Source organism: Taudactylus pleione, unplaced genomic scaffold, assembly GCF_031769625.1.
Source record: "Taudactylus pleione unplaced genomic scaffold, aTauple2 ptg000327l, whole genome shotgun sequence".
Classification (NCBI taxonomy): domain Eukaryota; kingdom Metazoa; phylum Chordata; class Amphibia; order Anura; family Myobatrachidae; genus Taudactylus; species Taudactylus pleione.
Window position 1 is genome coordinate 4,368,417 of NW_028284728.1, and position 23,934 is coordinate 4,392,350.

Genomic DNA, 23,934 nt, shown 5'->3' on the forward strand with positions numbered 1-23,934 from the left:
CACCCAAGGTGAGGCACTCCTATTAATATAATACCCTGGAAATGAAATGAACCATAAACTTGGACCTTTGTCCATCCTCTGCTTCCTTCTTGTTGTACCTGGCTCTCCTACAGTATGTTCCCTGCCAGCAGTGTAGGGGTGTATGTACAGTGTTTTGTCAGTCTCTTCACTGCTAAAATTATTCTTGCAAAGTGACTCTGATTGCTCATTTCACACTTAATTACTTTTTATTTGTCTCTGCTTCCTGTGCTAACTGACCAGTTATTTTCCCTTCCCTTCCAGGCTGATGTTTCACGAACCAAAGGAAATGGGGTTAATCGCTATTGCGAGTCGTCAGACTCAAGGCAAAGGTCAGGGGACTTTTTGTTTCTGTTTTTTTTTTTCAATTAAGAAAACATGATTTTGGAAGTCACTTTCTGAAAACTCAACCAAGAGGGTTTTTTTTTTATCCTGTGCCCATATAATTAAGCCTTTATTTTGTATTCTGTGTCACTTTATCACTGGGGAAAATAAGATGCTGAGAACGTTCTCACACAATCTGTCTCTAAGATATTATCTGCAATTTATATTGTATGGTCAACGAGAAGCGACTTTCCTGATGTCATGCACCAAAATGTTTGCTTGTTGGGCAGGGTTTCTGCTTTGGTGTTTTCCAGTCATTTTTATATTATAGAAAACATTTAGTAAAACTCAAAAACTCATGACATATAGAGAGCATTACAACTATAGAGCCAAAAAGTGTCAGAACTAAAGGGAAGCAGTCGGGAAGCTGATGGACGGAATCCTGACCGTCGGCTTCCCGACTGTATAATCACGGCAGGGGTTAAATGACAGGCATCGAAATCCCGACGCCTGTCATTTTCCCTACACCGGGAGCCCAACACCCGGCTTACTGATCGAAGGTAAGCCGGGCGCGGACAGACGCACGGGGGGAGGGGTAGGTTTAAGGTTCCCGGGGGGGACTTAGGGTTAGACACCCCCCCGGGAGGTTAGGTTTAGGCTAGGGGAAGGGAGGGTTAGGCACCCCCGGGGGGACTTAGGTTTAGGTGGTGGGGAAGGGGGTGTTAGGTTTAGGCACTTAGAAGGGGGATTAGGGTTAGGCACTTGGGGGGGAGGTTAGGGTTAGGCACCCCTAAGGGAGGGTTAGGGTTAGGGGGTAGAATAGGTTATTCAATACATACCTTTCGACAATCGGGATTTTCACTGCTGCAGGGATGCCGCTGTTGGGATTTGAACCGACGGCCACCTGGTAAATCATATTGAATCCAAACTAAGGGCCTGATTCAGACCCGGTCGCTCTGACAGAGCACTCGCTCTGAATCAGGGCCGGGTTTTTTTTTTTAGAACGGCCTCCTGGCCGCTCGCATAGCTGTGGGTGACCACCCACAGCTACAGTGAGCGGCCATGATGATGGTTGCGATGGTCAAGACCATCGCAACCATCGGGCTTGCGACGAGACCCTTGTGGTAGGGTCTCGTGGCCGCAAGCCCCAGAGAGATTTCGGCTCTAACAGAGCCGGAATCTCTCCACAGACATCACTTGTGATGTCAGTGGGGCCACCCCCAAACGACAGGCATTCTCATGGGAACGCCTCCGTTTGGGCAGCCACCCCCCGGCCCGCCCACAAAAGGGGGCGTGCTGTCACTCAACATCGACAGCTCACCCCCTTTGTTGCGAGACCCGGAGCGACGGAGTGCTCGTCGTTAGCCGGGTCTCGCGCATGCGCACGACGGAGCCGGCTTCGTCATGCGCTGTGGGCCACCATTGACCCGGTTGCGAGCGCTCAGCGCTTGCGACCGGGTCTGAATCAGGCCCTAAATCCCAGCACAAACCCTGATGGTTTCTAAGAAAACTAATCGCACAAGACATAGACCAAACTAAAGGGTACATTTACTACAGTACAGGTTTTTAGAAGTGGAGATGTTGCCCATTGCAACCAATCAGATTCTAGCTATTATCTTCTAGATAAATGTTAAGTAGAATCTGATTGGTTGCTTTGAGCAACATCTCCACTTCTAAAAACCTGCACGTTAGTAAATATATCAGTAGTTCTCATCGTTTCTTACAGATTTGCTTCCCACATTAACCCATGATTTATTTATTTTGAACTTATATTTTTGAACGTTATTTTCTAAACTACATATAACTTATATATCCATGTTATATTTTAATAGAATATAGCAGTTTGCTAATATATAATAAAATAAACCAAATTCCACAGTTTAATTTAATAGAGATAACTACCCAGATGTCATATAAGAAATGGTTATTAAATGTTATATGGTGCCGCAAGTGGTCCCCAGCACTGTACAGAGGGCAAAACAATAAGAAGGTACATGGTAAAACAGTTCAGTACAATACAGAGGACAAGTAGCAATTAGCCCTTCAAATCTCAACACAGCCACCGATGCAAGGGGTGGAATGGAAATATTCAGCTGAAACCTGTAGCCATTGGCCTGGGCACAGATAACGGGTCTAGGCAGTAGGAGTGGAGTCCAGGGGCAGAGAGCCCATGGAGCAGGTACACATCACCACATTCCTGGTCTGCCACCTGCTCCGGTAAATCGATTCTTGTTCCTGCATCTCCATAGAGACGGAATTATTCTACTCTGTAACATCTCCATCAGGTTATATGACATACAGTTATTACTGCAGGTGTAACTTGGTTCATTGTTTTTCTGCAGGTCGCGGTGGGAACGTCTGGCTCAGCCCCAAAGGATGTGCCTTAATGACATTACTCATCTCTATCCCTCTATCCTCGCAGCTGGGACAGAGAATCGCCTTCATCCAGCACCTAATGTCTTTGGCTGTGGTGGAGGCTGTGAGATCCATGTCTGGATATGAGGTATAGCCTTACAGATTATTACAGCGTTCCGCAATGTTTATTTACCTCTTCTAATTCTCATTATTTATGGTGTTTCATATAAAAAAGGATCAGTATCACAAAACCAACTTTTTTAGTCCTAGCGTGAGTTCACGCCCATGATATGTCCACTTCTTAGTGCGTTAGAAAATTGACACTGCGCCACGAAAAACAGAAAGGGTCATCTTTCTAGTTACCATACTGAAACTACTGAGGAATATGTCTCCTCCCACTCATTTACATAGTGCTGCCACTGGATCTGTGGCTGAATCTGTCTCCTCCCACTCATTTACATAGTGCTGCCACTGGATCTGTGGCTGAATCTGTCTCCTCCCACTCATTTACATAGTGCTGCCACTGGATCTGTGGCTGAATCTGTCTCCTCCCACTCATTTACATAGTGCAGCCACTGGAATTAAGGGAAAAGGAAAACAACATATGGTATAGAGGGCCTGATTCAGAGCCGGACGCTCTGACCAGAGCGTTCGCTCTGAATCAGGGCCCTCCTCCCTCAACTTGGAGCGGCCTCAGCTTATGCGAGCGTCCATGATGATGGTTGCGACTGTCAAGACCATCGCGACCATCTGGCTTGCGACGAGACCCTGCGGTAGGGTCTCGCTGCCGCAAGCCCTGGAGTGATTTTGGTTCTATCAGAGCCAAAATCACTCCCACTGACATCACTAGTGATGTCAGTGGGGCCGGACTCAGACGGTAGGCGTTCCCATGGGAACGCCTCCGTCTGGCAGCCACGCCCCCGGCACGCCCACCAAAGGGGACGTGCTGTCACTCACCATCGACAGCACGCCCCCTTTGGTGCAAGACCCATATCGACGGCTTGGCTGTCGTTATTCGGGTCTCGCGCATGCGCACGACGGAGCTCCCTCCGTCGTGCGCAATGCTCGCGAGCGGGTCTGAATCAGCCCCAGAGTTAGCCTGAATATCAAACTAGTGACTAATTAAGTGTAATGGAGGAAGGAATTAGTTTGTTCTTATTACAGTTAAGACACCAATGATTTACCAAATACTTGCCGACTCTTCCTTATTCCCCTACTGGGAGAGTATCCGGATGGGGAGATGCAGCTGATCACTGTAGGAGCGGGGTGGCAGCATCTTGTCAGTTGGTTCCGCTCCCTCACGGAATAATGCTGTGAATCACAGGTCGCATAAGAGGAGACGGGTCAAAATATCACTTTTCTATGAGAATCTCGTCATCACAAGTCTCCATCTTTACCCCAACCCATACAGCGCATTTCAAAATGTAGCACTCAGGATGCAGGAGGGTCACCTACTCTTCCAGGTGTCCATGAGACTCGCCGAAAATTTCCAAAGTCCCCCGGATGCTCCAGAATAGGCACAATAGATAAGAGACCACAAATATGATCAGCTTCATTCGCTGCTGTACCACTCATTCAGTGTTTTAAGAGCTCCCTAGACATCGTCTCCCCAGATTATCACCCAGGCCCACCTACTGTTACCACACCAGCCTGCCAGTTGCCCAGGGCAGTAACTGGGCGTCACTGTGCCGCCCACTGCGCGCATGTTATTAAAGCCACACCAAGGGGGCGGGGCCACCAGCACTAGGAAGTACGGCACTGCCCAGAGCATACTCAGGCTGTACAGTCTGTAGCATGGGTGCCCGGGGCGTCCACAACATAAATATTACAGTTCTGTTTCATGACTAACTTAATTTGCAGCATTGGATTTTATCATCAGCAGAATGTAGGCACATGGAAAGGCTTTCTATACGTAAAATGGTTTTCCCCTCCTAATGAGCTACGTCTATATAACCCTTGTAATTGCGCCTTGATGAAAGTGAGCGTACAGTTGCCCCACTGTGCAGTACATGACAGAGGCTTATTAACAGAAGGTAACTGCAGTTATTGAATCAGTCAGTCGCCATCAGCACATCATATGTCACTCTGCTGCCGCTGCCCTGTCTTACTGCAAACTATAGACCTTTTGCTTTCCTACACAATTCCCTAGCGCAGGCATGTGTTTCCCATCTTCCCTAATACCAATGACTTCCGCACATTCACACTACATCTTTTTATATACTTCACCTCTCTCCTTCTAGGTCCCCTCCTGCTCAGTCAGATCTTCATGCCTTGCGCCCATTTATCAGTCGTGCAAGCGCTGCCTAGATTAGAGGTCTTAACGTAGACAGAGAGTTGAAGTGTCAGGGCCAGTCATGGCTGATTTCATGAACACCGGCCTGTTCCCCCATCCGTTACCTTTACGCACAGCTCAGTAATCCGGCACGTCAGCTGCCGCCTCTTGCTGTTGTTTCCAAACCTCAAACATTTTTCCCTTAAATCTCCCTGTAAGCCTTACAGGGCACATATCTGCCTCTAGCCCATGGGGAACTCTCTCAGAAACATTAGCAGCCCAGCCGCTAAATGTAAGCAGATGGAAAGGCTTTGGAGAATGCCGCGGTCATCCTCTCTTATGGAAAGCATGGTGTGATTTCACCTTTGCAGTACTTGTAGGGGGGGGGGGTGTCGTAACCAGGGTCTCTACAAATGATGCAATGGCGGCCTGGATAGCTCAAGTGCTTGGTGGGAATCTAGGGGCGATCGTTCAGGATGGGATCTTGTAGAGACAGGTGTTATAGCTACAATGTTGCTGGAGTCCTACAGTCAGGAGAAGATTCCTCTATATCACTGCAAGCAGGATAAGACGTGCATATTCAATGCGGTAGTAAATCTTACAATGTAACAAGTTTGATGGACTTGGCTCCTTATATAGAGGCACGTCTCATACATTGATTTTGTTGCTATTTTTAATTTTTTTCTTTTTATTTTTTTCACTCTGACTGGCGTACGCCACCTATGCAAAGACTGGCACACACTGCACACTGCCTATAGGGTGCAGTACAAACAGTCAGCATTCAGAATGTTCACATGGTCTGATTGTCACTGACATAAATTACAATGTCAACTTTTCCATTGTGGCAATACATCTTTTCATAGACTGATCCACTACCCCTAAACTTTACAGCAGGCTGTGCCTAACCCTAAAATCGGCTGTTGACATTCTGACAATGTCGTCATTTTGTCGGTGTCGACATTCTGAATGTTGACGTATAATGTCGACATGCTGAATGTATACCCCACTAGTGAGTTTCTTTTAGGATACTTGGGTGGTTTAATCATTGTCTCCTGTGTATTAATCATTAGCAGGGGCAAACAGGATTTTTACAGGGGGGTTTCCACACATACACATATATACTGTGTGTATGTATATATATATTTATATATATATATATATATATATATATATATATATATATATATATTATATATATACTGTATATGTGTGTGTATGTATATATATATATATATATATATACACACACACACTTACATATGTCACACACGCACACCTACTGTATGTCACACATACATTACACATACACTTTCCTTGCATTCCTTTCCCGATAAGGATGGGACCTGGCAGGCTGGCACCATGTCATTAGGCCCCTCCCCCTAGCAACAAAATGCTGCGATTCACGGGTCAATCGTGAGGGGGTGGAGCCAAATGATGCGACCGCCTCCTCCCGTTTGACCCGCAAATAGTGGCATTTTGCCATGAGGGGGCGGGGCTTAAGAGGATGGTGCCTGCTCTCTAGTCTGTCAGGGGGGGTTTCTGGGTACTCGGAATCCCCCCCTGCGTGCACTAGTAATTAGCTGGCAATTCCTTTGTCTGACAACTCTCCTGGTTTTGTGCCCTGACTACGTAGTTTGATGACCCTCTTATGTCCCCCTGGATAGAACTGTATCTATTGTTTACTAAGACTATAGTCAGGTTCCCTACAACTCTAATTTATACATATAACCTGTGGGGAACTGAATACAGGTAAGCACGTGGGCCCATATAAATAGCCTGCGAGCAGCAGGAACCGGCTTGATCACGGGGATTTAGCTCGTACATTTGAAGCGGCAATCATTTTAAAATTCAAAACCAATTTGGTGTTTTATATCTACTGGCTAATTGCACTGGTTCCTGCAAGTCGCAGGCTATTACATATGGGCTATAGAGCTTAAAGAGCACATAGGGGTGAAGAGCACTCTAGCCTGCTCACTTATGTTCACTGTTAAGAAGTGGGCCCGGGACTTCCGGTGGGCGGACCAAACGACCTGGCCGCACTTTTAATGGGCTCCCAAGCCGGCTCCATATAGCCGAGACATAGCGCCGCCGGAGAGACTCACTGCCTCACCTAAAGCCACCCTGAGGTCTCTAGGATAACGCGGGTAAGAGCGGCGCATGCCCCAGCCCCCCGCACTGCCCCACAACACCGGAGTACAGCCGCATTGGAAAAGCGGCACTGCCCGCGGCCGCCATCTTGGATCGCGGCCGGGCATAATTTCTCCCCTCCCCACCTCCAGCAACAGCCACCGGGGCTACCATTAGACCCGAGGAACAAGCGGGACGCCTGGACACCGTTTCAGGGACGTTCCTCAGTTATAAGCTCCCCGCTGGCCACACATCACCCGCGGCCGCCATTTTTGAGACCTGAATAAGTTGCTGCAGCCAGCGCTTACCTCCTTTCACAATCCTCTCTATTTGCTGCTCATACCAGGGAGCAGGGTGGTGTTGCTGGGTCCTCATACTGTGATCTTGTCTTGTCTGGTCCAAAGATAGTGCTCACAAGCCATACTATAGGTTCTAATTTACAGACCCAGTGTCATATATATCCTGAACACCTGGGGCTCCCCCTAGTGGCTCCTGATTAAATCGCACGTCACATCCCTATACCATGGAGAAGTTTGTGGCCAGACCACAGCGTGCACCTAAAGGTCAAACTACTAAAGGGAAAGACAAAAATGTAGCTCCATCATCATCTCCTGACTCTCCTACTTCACCTCCAGCTGACAATATCCTGGACGGAGCCTCTAACTCAACTCAATTTAGTACCGCCTCAATAGCTAAAGCCCAAGAAATATCCGAGCTTCTTTCTCCCTTGCTTGACAAAAAACTGGCCGGCCTCAAAGAAGCTATAGAATCAGCAGTTTCGCAACTTAAGGAACATGGTCGACGCTTTACGGAAGCAGAACAACGTATCTCCAATGTTGAAGATGAGCTAACAGAGGCACAAAGCGTAATACGTACACAGGAATCAGCGATCTCTGCTATGCAGGAAAAATTGGAAGACTTAGAGAATAGGAATCGCCGCAACAATTTAAGGTTAATAGGCCTACCGGAATCTGTTAAGCAAAGAGATCTCATGGATTTCGTCTCTAAATGGTTACCCTCTGAGCTCAATTGCTCGGCTTCTTCCAGTACCCTCATCATAGAACGAGTTCACCGCATAGGCCCTGACCGTGCTTCTGACCAGAGAAGACCTAGGCCTGTCATAATGAAAATGTTGAACTACCTAGACAAAACTCGCATACTGGACGCCTACCGCAAATCAGAAGGCCTCACCTACCAGGGGCACAAATTGTTGTTGTTTCAGGACTTCTCGTATCAAGTAGCAATGAAAAGAAGGGAATACTCTACTATTTGTAAAGCATTATTTGATCTGGGATTGAGATTTGCATTAATGTACCCTGCGAAGCTGAAAGTCCTACATAACGGAAAACAACACTTTTTCGATTCTCCATCGTCTGCAAAGACTTTTCTGGACTCTCTAACTGACCAAATCACTCCTCAAAATGATATCGTGACTTAAGAAGATACATTTAATTGTACAAATCCGTCTCCTATCGCAAACATGGAGAGTTTGTTATTGGAAATATATATCTTATGCTTGTTTTCAAGATTTCTGGTTATTTCAACAACTGCTAAACGTCAACGGCAGAATTGTCAAGGTAATCTCTGGTTTGTTGTTTTTTCCCCTTCCTTTTGCACATTTACCATTCCTCCTCTTTCATATCCCCTTTTTTATTTTCTTTTATTTCTTTTTTTCAATTATCGATACTTTTATACCTCACTGGGTTTAAATAGGCCCGTAGAGCCTTATTTTTTGGTTTTTAAAATTTTCAAAAATTGTAAGACTGCATTATGTTTGTTATATTCCATATATTATGGCAGGTCATGTTTTTGTTTTTGTGTTATGTGTATTTCTGTAATGGCACTTTCAAGGTTTTACTGCAGGCGCTCTCTGCATGCTGGGACTGAGAGCGTGATGGTCTCTTTACGATGGTTCACTTTTTTGATCTACAGGACAGGTATAGGATAACACAATGTCTCACTCTATTGCTGATCTCACTAAAACACAAAAAAACATAAGATTTTTAACTTGGAACGTAGAGGGTTTAAACACCCCGATTAAACGGCGTAAAATACTACAACAACTTAAAAAATTTAAACCTGACATAGCAGTGCTACAGGAGACCCATTGGAGACAGGGTGACCCCAATACTCTTAGAGACTCATGGATAAAAGATTATACAGCTGCATCTTTCACATCTAAAAAAAGAGGGGTGCTGGTGATTTTCCATAAATCTTTAAAATACACAGTTGTAGACTCGATCCTGGACACCGAGGGCAGATTTCTCTTTCTTAAACTGAATTTAGAAGGTGAATTAATCACGCTTGTCACTTTGTACGCTCCCACAGGTCACAACAATGCATTCTTCTCCGATCTCTACGCCCGACTCCAGAATTGGGCAGAAGGCGCCCTCGTCATAGGAGGAGACTTCAACACTACTCTTTCTCCTAGTCTGGACAGAACGGGAGCATCCGGTGAGTGGCGGGGCAGCACATCTCCAACGCTACAACTTCTAATTGAATCCCTCGCCCTAGTAGACCCATGGAGACACCTCCACCCCTTAGCACGTGATTACACGTTTTACTCCCACCCCCATCACTCCTCAGCTAGATTGGACTTCTGGCTGGTCTCAAGCTCATTAATTAATAGGATTCAAACATCTCATATAGAAAACATAGTCATCTCCGATCATGCGCCTACATGGTTCACGTTACAACTATCTACCCCCAAAACATCTTCCTTCAATTGGAGATTCCCCTCATACTTATTCACTTCTCCAGACTTCAAAAAATACTTAGAACAACAATTTCTTAATTATAATAATGATAATGCTTCTCATATTGGCGACATATCATTGTTTTGGGCCGCATCTAAACCAGTAGTGAGAGGGCATATTATGGGATATGTTTCCCATAAACGCGTAAACTTAACACACGTTTCACGGAATTGAGTAAAGCCCTATCACAATCGTATGCCATTATGCTGCAAAATAACAACACAGAGACACGGCGGAATTATTTGAATAACAAAAATTTATATGACACATTGTGCACTGAAAGAGCCCAATATTATCTAGATTTCCAGAAACATCGCTATTTCCGTTGGGGAAATAAAGCGGGCAAACTGCTAGCTAATATAGTGAGAAGTCAGAAAACATCCTCTCCCATTCTTTCTCTTAAAGGTCCCCTAGGATCATTACATACCAACGAGGACATTGCGGCCTCTTTCTTACAATATTACACAGACTTATACTCCGCACAGGATGATAACCCTGTTCTGGGGATGAACTTTTTGAAAGAGGCTAATCTACCTTCCCTCTCTGAAGAGGCCCGCGACTCCCTAACAACTCCTGTTTCGGAGTTGGAGGTTGCTCTAACTATCAAATCCCTGGCCAACGGAAAGACACCCGGCCCAGATGGCCTTAGTGCCGAGTACTACAAAATATTAAATCCACTTGTAACCCCTCATTTAGTTTCCTTATTTAATTCAATATTGAAGGGAGCCTCAACACCACCAGACTTTAACCAGGCCCGAATTATCCTTCTCTTGAAACCTGAGAAAGACCCTACGCTGACCCAATCATATAGGCCAATATCTCTGCTCAACCAGGATTTTAAAATCCTCACTGGTATTATCGCTCAACGTTTACAATTAGTATTGCCACATCTCATACACACCGCACAAACTGGGTTTATGAAAGGACGACACTCAGTGATCAACGTCCGACATTTGATTGCAGGATTAACTAAATCTCACCAAATGAGAAATAACCAAACGCTCCTTGTCAGCTGCGACGCTGACAAAGCCTTTGATAGGGTGTCTGGAACCACCTACTGCGCATCTTCCAGCTACAAAATTTTGGTCCCGAATTTATTACATTATTCAAAACAATATACCACACCCCTATAGCATTCCTAACAGTTAACGGCCTGAATACTCCATCCCTTAGACTACATAGGGGCACCCGACAGGGTTGTCCCCTATCCCCTTTATTATTTAACCTGGCTATAGATCCTCTTATCCGCACCTTTTTGCTATGTCAACAATGGCAGGGAATAAATATCGGAAATAACACTTTGAAAGTCTCCGCGTATGCGGATGACTTATTACTGTATTTTGAGAACCCACATTCTGCCATACCTAAACTCCTTCATATCCTGAAAGACTTCCATATTATCTCTGGTTTTTTGATAAATTATAACAAAACAGAGGCCTTGGCCCTACACTCGGACGTCACAAAAAACTAGAAAAATTCTTTCCCATTTAAATGGGCCAAAACAACTCTAAAATACCTAGGCCTTAATATCCCGGCACATCCCTCCGCCCTATACTCAGTCAATTTCCCTGCTTTAATACAACGTACACTTTTAGATTTTAAAAAATGGAAACATCTCCCACTCTCATATCTCGGTAGATGTCAATTAATTAAAATGATATCTTTTCCTAGGATTTTATATTTTTTTCAGATGCTCCCCTTGCTTCCTTTAGAATCTGATTTAAAATTGATTAACAAAGCGATCAGCAAGTTCATTTGGGCGAACAAAAAACCCAGGATTTCATTATTCAAACTCAGCCAACCACCTGCTTTAGGCGGAATTAATCTCCCTTGTTTAAAATCTTATGCTATTGCGTCAAATTACCGATACGCAATTGACTGGATTAGAGGAACAAATGGATTTGCTGACACGCTAATAGAGCAATCTTTTAGTGTTGAAATGCCATTAGCTAGTTTGCTACACACACGACCCTTGTCTCTTCCACCTCACGTAGCACAAAATCTACTACTACATACTACATGCTTGGCTTGGCGACGAGCCAGAACTCAAATGAGAGTCCCTCCCAATGTCTCCTTGTTCCTTCCTATCGGCCATAACCCAGGGTTTGATGCTGGTTTTCTAACACAGACTTTCAAAACCTGGAACACACAGGGATTGCGTTACATATATCAATTATTGGATCTCTCCACAATGACTATTTACTCTCATAACCAAATACAGGAAAAATGTCCCTGTATCCAAATCCCTTTATTTATATATTTCCAAATACGTAGTTATGTCAATACTTTACTCCCTAAAGTTCCCATTATACCTGGGAAAAATGGTTTGGATGATGTGCTGTCTCGCTGCCTCTCTATGTCATTTTCCACTTCTATGCTATACACCTATATACGCCGGGAAATAAATTTGGAAGTGGAGACGGTGGGATTTGCCAAGTGGCATTCCACATTCCCTAACATACCCCTATCCACCATTTTGAAATCTTTTGTTAGACTTAATAAGCAATTAATTTCGGCTTCATACGCGGAAATGCAGTATAAATTATTGCATCGTGCCTATTTCACCCCCAAATTAAGACTCATCACAGGTACTTCCACAGACTCAAATTGTTTTAAATGTGGTCAACCTGATGCGGATCTAATGCATTGTATGTGGCACTGTGCGGAGGTACAGAGGTTCTGGTCCTTGGTACACACCTATATATCCACCAAGTTGGGAATTGCTTTTGAACTAACACCCGAGTGGGCTATGTGGGATATTGTACCATCATGTGGGTCATCCTGTGCCCCTGGAGGTGCCCGTCTATTACTAGCAAAGATTGCAGCAGCTGCGAAAAAAACAATATTATCTCAATGGATATCCACTGACACTTTAACGCTCAGTCTTTTACAACCTAGAATTACATACCTATTTAATATGGATTGGTTAGAACTATCCCTTAATAAAGACAAGGAAGCAGAGAAGTTCTTTAATATTTGGCTCCCATATGGTCACACATTAACACCTCAGGTTAAAGACACGCTTCGAGCTGCAGTTCAACTTACAGCCTGGTATAATGAAGAAACCTTGTCTTCAGGTTGGTCTCGTTTAGTGAACATTCTAATTCTTTTATTGGCTACTGGCTGGCCATGACCATTATTCTTGTGCACTGATTGGCTGCAGTGTGAGTCTTGCCACACCCACTCTTTTGCTGAGAAAATGCAGAGCACTCGTACCCCAATGAGAGGTTCCTAATTGGGCATTGATGGTATAACTTTATTTCAATGCATAGATAATAGTAGATTAAGTACTTTCCATGCAGGTTGTGCTGTATGAGCACAGGACAGCAGGTCCTCGGAACTCATTAGGGTCCATTGTTCAATAGTGGTAGAAGAACTAAACTACAGCAACACTGCCAAGATCAGGGGGACCCCACACACTTAGTTAGCAGAAGCCATTAGCTGCCGTAGAACATATTATTTGTAGGTCATAGGAGCGAGCGCTGTGAGTGCTTGAGTAACCCCATTTTCTCTTTCATCCACTAGGGGACACTGGAGGTGCTTACGCTGGGGTATAGAGGCGTGGATAACTGGAGCCGGCACTTTAAATAATTTAGAAGTGTGAAACTCCTCCCCCTCTATGCCCCATCAGCCCTCAGTTTAGAAAATGTGCCTCTAGGAGCTGGTCACATTATGCTGTGCTCCAGCAAATACATTTATTTTATTTAATTTTAAACATCTTTTACACACCTATAGGTACCCTTCGCCACCTATCTAAAAGGTGGGGTCCGGGTACCTGGCGCCCTGGTGTTTTAGCAAACACCAGGAAGGAGTGCGCAGGACTCATTACAAGAGCTCCTGACAGCTCCTTACCGCCACAGCAGGTCTTCACACAAGAAGAGAAGACTGTGCTGACCTGCTGACGCTGACACAGCAGGCTGCGCTGTGTTGCTGTGTGCATAGCGCTGTTAGACAGCGCTACAAGGTCCCGCTGTCAGCGCTGCCCTGCGCTGTGTTAGAGATACACAGCACTACACGCGGCTCCCTGCTTCTCCCCTCTCCCCGCTGATACACGCGGGTAGCGCGGAGGGGAGGGGGGGATGGACATAGCAGCCATATTGGAGCCCTTAGGGCATGAAGAAGGGGGCGGGGCCTAATTAACGCAGGCTCTCTATATTTGGCAAGCGGCTGTAGATAACAGCGTGGCTGACGTTTATTAACTCTTAACTGCCTGCATCTCTCCTTTATACAGAAGTGCAGCAGAACTGAAGGCTGGATTCTTTGGCTCCCCATTCCTGGCCACCGCAGCTATAAGTTAAGCAGAGGCTGTGCATAATACACTGAGGGTGCAGGGAATCTGATCTGTGGGAAGGGAGTGGGGTGAATCTCCTCCTCTGTGTCCCAAGCCAGCCTTCTGTTTTTCTTTACCTCTGTATATACTCTGTCCCTCTGTGTGTGGTGACTGTGTGTATCCATGTCAAACAGAACAAAAGCATCTCAAAAGATGTTTGTTTGTTCTAGGTGTAACAACAAACTATCCAAGCTGCATGCCACTGGGTCCACGTTATGTGATGCTTGTATAGCAATTGATCCACCTATGGCTATTATTGCCTCACCTGTGCCTACATGGGCCGCTGATATGGTAGGAGTAATGACGGACTTAACGTCTGAGTTAGCTGAGGCACGCAAGTCTCAGCCTCCCTGGGTTGCTGGACTAACCAAGTCTCTAGACACCCTGGTACAGGTAATGGGTACAGCTGTGTCCGCTCCCTCCACTTCCTTACAAGGACCGACACAAAAGCGTCCTTTATCGGCTGTTCTCCAGTCAGAAGAGTCTGACGAGGAATTCCTCGCTACGGAGGATACTGAGGAAGGGGAATTGGAGGAAGCATTACAGGACGATACCCCTCTAGAGTTAGAGTCCACCTCTCCCAGGGTGGAATCTTTAATTTTGGCGGTCAGAAAAATCCTTAACTTACCTGAGGATATTATTCCTGCATCCCAGGAGTGTGAATTATTTCATGAACAACCAAAGAGTTCGGCGGTTTTTCCGTTCTCACTGCATCTTCAACAGCAGCTCTCAGTGGCCTGGAAGCAACCGGATAAACGGTTCCAAATTCCGCGCCGGTTTCCTTCTAGCTACCCTTTTCCATCATCCATGATGGAGAAGTGGGAAACACCCCCTCCAGTAGATGCGTCCGTCTCCCGTCTTTCTAAAAAAACAGCACTCCCAGTACCGGGAGCTACAGTACTAAAGATCCTTCGGAGCGTAAATTGGAGACAACGCTAAGATCTATTTATACCGCAGCGGGTGCTCAACTTAGGCCCACCCTTGTTACTGCTTGGGTTAACAAAGTGGTGGTTTGCTGGGCTGACCAGTTGATTACAGGTTTGGACTCTGGTACTTCTAGAGCAGAGTTACGCTTACTAGCTGAACACATCCGCGAGTCTGCAGTTTTCCTGGGAGAAGCGTCAAAAGATATTAGTCAGATTAGTGCTCGCATATCTGCTTCTGCTATTTCCAGCCGCAGAGTCCTCTGGTTGCGCGCCTGGCATGTGGACGCAGAATCCAAGCGTGCGGTGGAGGGTTTACCATTCAATGACGACATGCTGTTTGGCCCGGAATTAGACAAATGGATATCCCAGGCCACGGGGGGTAAGTCTTCCTTCCTCCCGTCAATTGCACCGGCTCCCAGACGATCTTATACTGGACCTTCCTTTCATTCCTTTCGTGCGCCACATTCCTTTCGTGGTAGAGCCAGAGGTGCTCCCTCCCAAGCAAGAGGCAGCAGAGGTAGAGGTCGCCCACACTCGGTTGCACGTAGACAGGAGCCTAAGCCAGCTGAAAAACAGGTGGCATGACGGTCTTCCGTCCCACCTGGGACCACCTACAGTGGGAGGCCGCCTGCAAAGATTTCAACAAGTTTGAAACCAGACATCTCCAGAGCCGTGGATCCGCAGACTAATTTCCCTGGGGTACCGAATAGAGTTCGAGGTCCCCCCTCCACCTCGGTTCTTCACTACAAGTCTGCCCATACCTGCAGACAAGGCCAGGGTTCTACAGGAGGCTATCCAGTCTCTAGTAGTATCATCTCTGCTAGTCTCAGTTCCAGAACATCAATGAGGTATGGGGTTTTACTCAAACCTGTTTGTAGTACCCAAACCGGATGGATCGGTCAGGCCCATCTTGAACTTCAAGTCATTGAACCTGTATCTGAAGATGTATCGGTTCAATATGGAGTCTCTGCAGTCCGTTATTGCGAGCTTGGAACCAGGAGAGTTCCTATTATCCATGGATATCAAGGATGCTTATCTCCACATTCCCATTTGGGAACCACACCAAGCCTTTCTGTGTTTCGCCATATTGAAGGATCATTATCAGTTTCGGGCATTGCCGTTCGGGTTATCCTTGGCTCCCCGCATCTTCACCAAACTCATGTCAGTCATGATTGCTCTCCTTCGGTCGTTGGGAGTGAACATAGGCCCTCATTCAGAGCCGGACGCTCTGAGCAGAGCGCACGCTCTGAATGAGGGCCGTCCTCCATAATTATGGAGCGTCCTCCTGGACGCTCGTATAGTTGTGGGTCACCACCCACAGCCTATACGAGCGTGCAGGTTGATGGCCGCGATGGTCTTGACCATCGCGACCATCGCCACTGCGAGCCGGAGCCTGCGGTTGAGTTTCTCAACCGCAAGGCCCGGAGTGATTTTGGCTCTATCAGAGCCAAATTCACTCCCACTGACATCACTAGTGATGTCAGTGGGCCGGCTTCTGACGGTAGGCGTTCCCTTGGGAACGCCTCCGTCTGGGAGGCACGCCCCCGGCACGCCCACCAAAGGGGGCGTGCTGTCAATCAACATCGACAGCACGCCCCCTTTGATCAGACACAACGAGTGAAGGAAAGTCCTTCGCTCGTCGCGTCTGGCGCATGCGCACGACGGAGCTCCCGCCGTCGTGCGCATGCGCAGTGCACACCATCGACCCACTTGCGAGCGGACAGCCACTTGCGAGTGGGTCTGAATCAGGCCCATAATCCCTTATTTGAACGACCTGTTACTCAAGGCGCAGTCGGTATCTCTTCTTACAAGTCATGCCTTACTGACATATCAGACTCTAATCCAACACGGTTGGATAATAAACTTCAAGAAATCAAATCTCAATCCGTTCCAGAAGCTCCTGTTTCTGGGCATGATCTTAGATACGGCATCAGAGAGGATCTTCCTTCCAGTAGGCAAGGCCCGGGATATCCGGTTGTTAGTTCAGCTGGTCCTCAGACCAAAGAGGGTGTCCCTCCTTCTTTGTCTGCGTCTCCTGGGGAAGATGGTAGCGCCCTTTGAGGCAATACACTTCGGACGGTTCCACTCCAGGGTGTTTCAGCTGGACCTACTAACACAGGGGTCAGGGTCTCATCTGCTCCTACATCGCCAGATCCGTCTGAGCCCAGCTACCAGAGTGGCCCTTCTCTGGTGGACACAATCCAACAATCTTCTTGCGGGCCGGAGATTCGGAGTGTGGGACTGGATCATCGTAACAACGGATGCCAGCCTTCGAGGATGGGGTGCTGTAGTCCTCGATTATCATTTACAGGGTCGATGGTCCCCTCTAGAACAAAAGTGGCCAATAAATGTGTTGGAACTCAGAGCGAACTACAATGCTCTGATAGAAGCAACAGAGTTTCTAAGAACTCATCCGGTAAGAGTTCAGTCCGACAACGCGACGGCCGTCGCGTACATCAACCGCCAAGGAGGGACTCTGAGTCGCATGGCCATGCGAGAAGTAACTCAGATTCTCAGGTGGGCCGAGAGCCAGTCAGTAATCCTGTCGGCGGTATTCATCCCGGGTGTGGACAACTGGGAAGCAGATTACCTAAGCCGACAGGATATCCACCCCGGGGAATGGATGCTTTATCCAGACGTGTTCAACGCGCTGATACGTCGATGGGGATATCCTCAGGTGGACCTCATGGCGTCACGATTGAATCGTCAGCTCCCGGTATACGTGTCAAGAACTCGAGATCCGCAGGCAGTGGCAGTAGACGCTCTGACAGCTCCATGGAACTACAACTTGGTTTACCTCTTTCCTCCGATTCCACTTCTTCCTTGGCCGCTAAAAAGGATAAAACACGAGTCAGCCTCTGTCATTCTCGTGGCTCCGAACTGGCCTCGGAGGAGTTGGTTCGCGGATCTTCGGTCCCTATTGTCAGACGATCCGTGGCCCCTTCCTCTGCGCCCGGATCTGCTACAGCAAGGTCCTTTAGTACACCCCAACCTAGCGCAACTGCGTTTAACGGGGTGGCTCTTGAAACCGATATCTTAAGACGCAGAGGAATCCCAGACTCTGTCATTCCCACCATGCTACGCACCAGGAAACCAGTTTCGGCTGCGCATTATCATCGCATCTGGCGTTCTTATATCTCGTGGTGTTGAAGTTGGGATCTTCCATCTAGGACTTTTCGGTTGTCACGGCTTCTTGTTTTTTCTGCAGACGGTCTGGATTCTGGCCTTCGGCTTGGAACTTTAAAAGTGCAGATTTCTGTCCTTTCCATTTTCTTTCAACGGAAATTGGCCCTCATTCCTGAGGTGCAGACGTTTCTTCAAGGAGTCTTGCGGGTGCAGCCTCCTTTTGTACCTCCGATTGCTCCCTGGGACTTGAACTTAGTGCTTTTGTTTCTTCAGTCGTCCATGTTTGAACCTTTGGAAGAGGTTGATATTAAGTATTTATCTTGGAAGACGGTCCTTCTCTTGGCTCTAGCTTCGGCTTCTTAGAGTTTCGGAATTGGGTGCTCTGTCCTATAAGCCACCTTACCTTGTGTTTCATGCTGATAGGGCGGAACTCCGGATGGTAGCCACCTTCCTTCCCAAGGTAGTGTCGGCTTTTCATATTAATCAGCCTATTGTGGTACCGTCTTTGGTGGAGGACTCTGGTGGTTTTTCTACCTTGGATGTGGTTAGAGCTCTCCGCATCTATGTTGACAGGACTGCTTCCCTCAGTAAGTCTGAGTCACTTTTTGTCCTCTATGATGCGGTTCGGAGGGGTTGGCCAGCATCTAAGCAGACTTTGGCACGTTGGATCCGACTGACTATTCATCGGGCTTATGTTGGTGCCGGACGCCGGCCTCCTTCGTCCATTTCGGCTCATTCCACTCGTTCTGTGGGTGCGTCCTGGGCGGCTGATAGGGGAGCCTCCACGTCACAGTTGTGCCGTGCGGCGACGTGGTCTTCTGTGCACACGTTTGTCAAGTTTTACAAATTTGATACATTCGCGGTTTCGGCTTCCCGTTTTGGCCATCTTGTTCTGCAGGCCCCGCAGAGCGCTCCCGCCCGTGGGGAAAACTTTGGGACATCCCCAGCGTAAGCACCTCCAGTGTCCCCTAGTGGATGAAAGAGAAAATGGGATTTTGGTACCTACAGGTAAATCCTTTTCTCTGATTCCACAGGGGACACTGGACGCCCACCTCTGCGCTCTTAGCCTGCCTGTTCGGTTTGTTCCATATGTTGTATGTTTTGATTATTGTGTGTTCTCTCCCTTTTTACTCCGCTTGTTCTCCATCTCCTCTCAGTCTTCATTTTCTAAACTGAGGGCTGATGGGGCATAGAGGGGGAGGAGCTTCAGACTTCTAAATTATTTAAAGTGCCGGCTCCAGTTATCCACGCCTCTATACCCCAGCGTAAGCACCTCCAGTGTCCCCTGTGGAATCAGAGAAAAGGATTTACCGGTAGGTACCAAAATTCCATTATTTGTGCTGCAGTTCCCACTATCTTGGTGCATGACATTTTCCAGTTATATGGGAGGGGTAGTAACGTGAGCACCCCCTAGTCATCTCCGAAGGGTCTTTATGGGATGTTCATTAGGAAACTGCCCTGTCTGAACAACACCTATGTGATAAGAGATTGCAGAGACAGAAAGTATTGTGGTCTGATGGGACTGAAGTGGAACTTTTTGCCCTGAAGTCTAAGCAGCAGTCACGCCACATATCAGCCACGGCCCGCCAAGCCAGGTAACCCCGGGATCACTGTGATGTATGGTAGGTGGTAGTATCATTGTTCTCATTAATGATGATTCCTGGCTGGGAACCGGCTTCTCTCTGCCATAAAGCTGCAACAGGGGAGGAAGTCAGTTTTCAACAGGACAATGATCCAAAGCACATTGCAAGAGCAACACTGGAGTGAGCTAGAATTCAGAAATTACATGTCCTTGGATAGCCCCACTGTCTGTAATACCTGTGGCGTCAAGAATTAGTTTTTGTTTGTAATATATGAAATATTGAATACATAGTAATCGAGATGCTTTCTTATTTGTTGTGTTATTGGGGCTTACTGAATCCCTATTTCACCTTGGTATTATGGCACTGGATGTTTATTTTGTGGTTTTTGACTCTGGCAGATGACAGTAATTAATGTATCACTGTTCAGTTACCCAAGTACTTGTACGTTATTGTTCCCTACAGGATATTGAATTGAAAGTAAAATGGCCGAATGATATTTACTACAGTAACTTGATGAAGCTCGGGGGAGTCCTAGTGAACTCAACGCTCATGGGGAATACTTTCCATATTCTAATCGGTATGAAATGCACATTATATCACACTTATGAGTCTATTGCCTATGCTGATGTACACAGTCTTGGGGCCAAAGGTAATAGGCGGCGATTTGCAGGAGCCGCCGCAATGCCAGCCAGATAGTCACTAGATTTAAAGCGACATTAAGTTTGAAGGCAAAATTAACCTGGTTTTGCTATTATTATGATTGCTGCTTTAAATATAATGGCTCCCATGAATCGCCGGCTAGTACACTAGTCCAGTGTTGTATTTTCCTACTTTGAGAATTTCCATTTGCACGTAAGATACACACATGTAGTGGTGTATGGTGTGAGGTCATGTAACCATTGGCTGTTTGCCTTCTTTTCCTAGGCTGTGGGTTCAACGTCAGTAACAGTAACCCTACAATCTGCATCAATGATCTCATCTCGCAGCATAACAAGAGATATAAAACAAATATTGATCTGCTAAGGGCGGATATGTTGATAGCGCGCTCGGTGAGCAGGCTGGAGCAGCTCATTAACATATTTCAGACGAAAGGGCCCAACGGCGTCCTTCCCACGTACTACAGATACTGGGTACACAGGTGAGTGGTTTCGTCATTGCTCGCGGCCCATTTGCTCAGTGTGGGGAAAAAGTTCACTGGTTGATACCTTGTGGGAAAAAAAACACCCAGATAACTTACCTTATCATAGACCTCACATATTCTTTGGCCTGGGATTAAGCACTGCTTGTTTTGAATTATATGTGTCTCATTCATATTTCTAACATCCATCATCAAGATAAGGACATTGTCCGCGATTGATGGTTAAACAAAGCTTTCCCCTTTAACACAGTCACATGACTCCTATTAATCTGTATATCAAACTGTAAACATGTAACAAGATCAGGACAGCATGAGGCTGCGTGTTTTATTTTTCCTTTCTGAAAAAATAAACTTTTTGTACAATTTCTTTTTTTGCGACGGTTTTGTAAGATTGTCATTCCCCAAACCCAATAATGATTTTATTACGTGAAAAATGTACATCTTCAACTACTTGCATGTTAAATATTAACGTGACCTGTCTAACTTTAAATCTAAACCTCTAACCTAAAATCTAAGTTCTAAAGCTGGCCACACACTAGACCAAATTACATCCAACTATCCAACTAGTTGATTGGTTGGAATGAAAACCCGGTAAGGGATGAAAGCAAATGACAATCAGCAATTTGCTCCCAAACGCCGGAAAATGGACTAAAAACTGTTGTTTGAACAAACATTTAACAAACTTGTCTGACCGATCATTTTTCGTCTGTTTTCTGGCATTTAGGAGCAAATTGCTAATCATCAGTTACTCCCATACGTTACCAGATTTTCATTCCAACCAATCAACTAGTTGGCTGGTTGGATGAAAGTTGGTCTAGTGTGTGGCCAGCTTTAGTCTAATTTACTATAGCTACAGTACTTACTGATGGTTCTGTCTGTATTCAGACAATCTTGTATGTAAATGAGGCCCGCTTTGCATCAGTCACCTGGTCGTGTGACTTTTCGAAAACAATCCAGCTCTCTTTACAGTCATCTCAAACATATTTTTCAAACATTTTCAAAAACCTAATTATAAATTATAATTACGTTTTTGAACATTTTTGAAAAATATGTTTGAGTTGACTGTAAAGAGGGCTGGACTGTGGCTTTAGCTAGGCCAGAGGTTTCCAAGAGCGTTCCTCAAGGTTCCCCAACAGTTCAGGTTTTAGAGATATCCATGGTTGACCACAGGTGGTTAAATCAAATTAACTGAGGTATTAATTAAGTCACCTGTGGTCATGCATGGATATCCTTAAAACTTGGACTGCTAAGGTACTTTGAGGACAGAGTTTGGGAACTTCTGAGCAAGGCTAATGGGGCCCATACATTTAGCCTCTATCGGGGCAATTCTCCGTTATGCTGAAGCCTAAGTCTGGGAATCCTGAAAATCCAACATGTTGGACAATCTCGATGTTCCGATTCCGACACGAAAATAGTTGGAATCTGCGAGTTGGGGGATTGTTAACATATTGTGTTTTGCAGATCCCCCAACAAATTGCAGAATCAACAGAGTCCACGGAGCGGCAGAACGGGGAATCAGCGTTTAGATGTATGGCCAGCATATGCCCTATTACCAACTCTCCATCCTAGACTGTGTCATTTCCTTCTATGCCTCTCGTGTGTAGCCTCAGTCTGGTTGAGGAGGAAATAAAATATTGCGTCATGCTGTATATTCATGTGTCTTTAACTTTTTTGTTTGTTTGTTTTTTGCTGTCTGACCATTTGTTAGGGGATTTAAGTGTTTCTTACCTCAGTAAGACTGACAGGAGAGCTCTTGGAGGAGATTCAAAGATTTTCAGAAAGAGAAAACAAATTTTGACAACTGTACTAAAAATTCGTTCTGCAAGCAGACTTTCAGTCACCGTCGTTGAAACTAGACAAACACCTGTAACAAGCGTTATTTTATAATAACAGTTATTTTATACATTCGCACCATAATATGTACATTAGGCAGATACAAAGGGAAACATTTTTCTTTTTTTTTAAATAGGGTTATTGTCCCCTCAAATTCATCTCCGTATTACACACCTGAAACCCCAGTGCAGAAGGTACTGTGCCTCGTGCCTCTCACACAGACAGAAGGCCCTGAGGATGGTCCTGTAAGAGAAAATTGATGTCAATTTTTAGTGGCACCAGTAGCTCAATATCGCTTGTGTCTGCGGGAGAAAGAATATTCTTTTAGAACAGGAAGACCAGATCACTAGACCACAGGAACTGAAAATGTACCAATAAAAATGTATAAAATTAAGGAATGAAAGTTCAGCAACAGTAATAACTTATAACATTCAATTGAAATATTGAAGCATCAGATTATTACTCTTTTCACCATAATTTCATCAATTTTTTAAAGCAAATTTTGAAGTGCTCGTTAGCAATCAAAAACAGTATATATTGACAGGTCCAGCACGATGATCAAAAATATGATAAAAACAGGCTTATTGTACAAACAGCTGCAGCGCTAACTAGCGGGGGCTGATTATTAATATGACTGGTTCCCATATCATGATAACACCCAGCTCCAAGGCTGGTAAGTGCAGGCTGGTGCCTCTATTATGGGAACATTTGGGCAAAAAATACAGTGGATTCTCTGTGGGTCTTCTGGACCCTACATCTTAAAAGTTTTATATAAATAAAATACACACATAGATTTTACTCATTTTTAATATGTAGAAAATTGGATATTTCCCTGGTTAGGCGCTAATTAGGATGCTACCAACTGATGGATCCAAGAAGTCTCAAAATTAATGAAACACATACATTTAATAAAACAAGGATAAAACATGCAACATAATCACATTATGACACAAATGGTCCAACAATGGAGAATGATATTGGATAACGATCATATGATATAATAAATCCGAGTGTGGCAGTGGATTAGGCAATCCCACATTTAGGGCTTGAATTCATAAATCCCAAAGGAAAAGTACAATAGATAAAAAGCTTCTCAGTGTAAATAAATAAAATTAAAATAAAACACCATTGCTGGTGAATGGATTT

At 45.6% G+C, this 23,934-nt stretch overlaps 1 protein-coding gene across 2 annotated transcripts in view; it reads left to right on the forward strand.

Moving 5' to 3' along the window:
• The window catches only part of HLCS (holocarboxylase synthetase), a 218,389-nt gene that overhangs the window by 191,771 nt on the left and 2,684 nt on the right, over positions 1 to 23,934 (forward strand). For both annotated transcript variants that reach the window (XM_088443160.1, XM_088443159.1), the window contains exons 8-11: positions 283 to 350; positions 2,685 to 2,845; positions 20,280 to 20,394; positions 20,742 to 20,955. In XM_088443160.1, the coding sequence (XP_088299286.1) occupies positions 283 to 350; positions 2,685 to 2,845; positions 20,280 to 20,394; positions 20,742 to 20,955 (558 nt within the window). The remainder of the gene's footprint in view (positions 1 to 282; positions 351 to 2,684; positions 2,846 to 20,279; positions 20,395 to 20,741; positions 20,956 to 23,934) is intronic.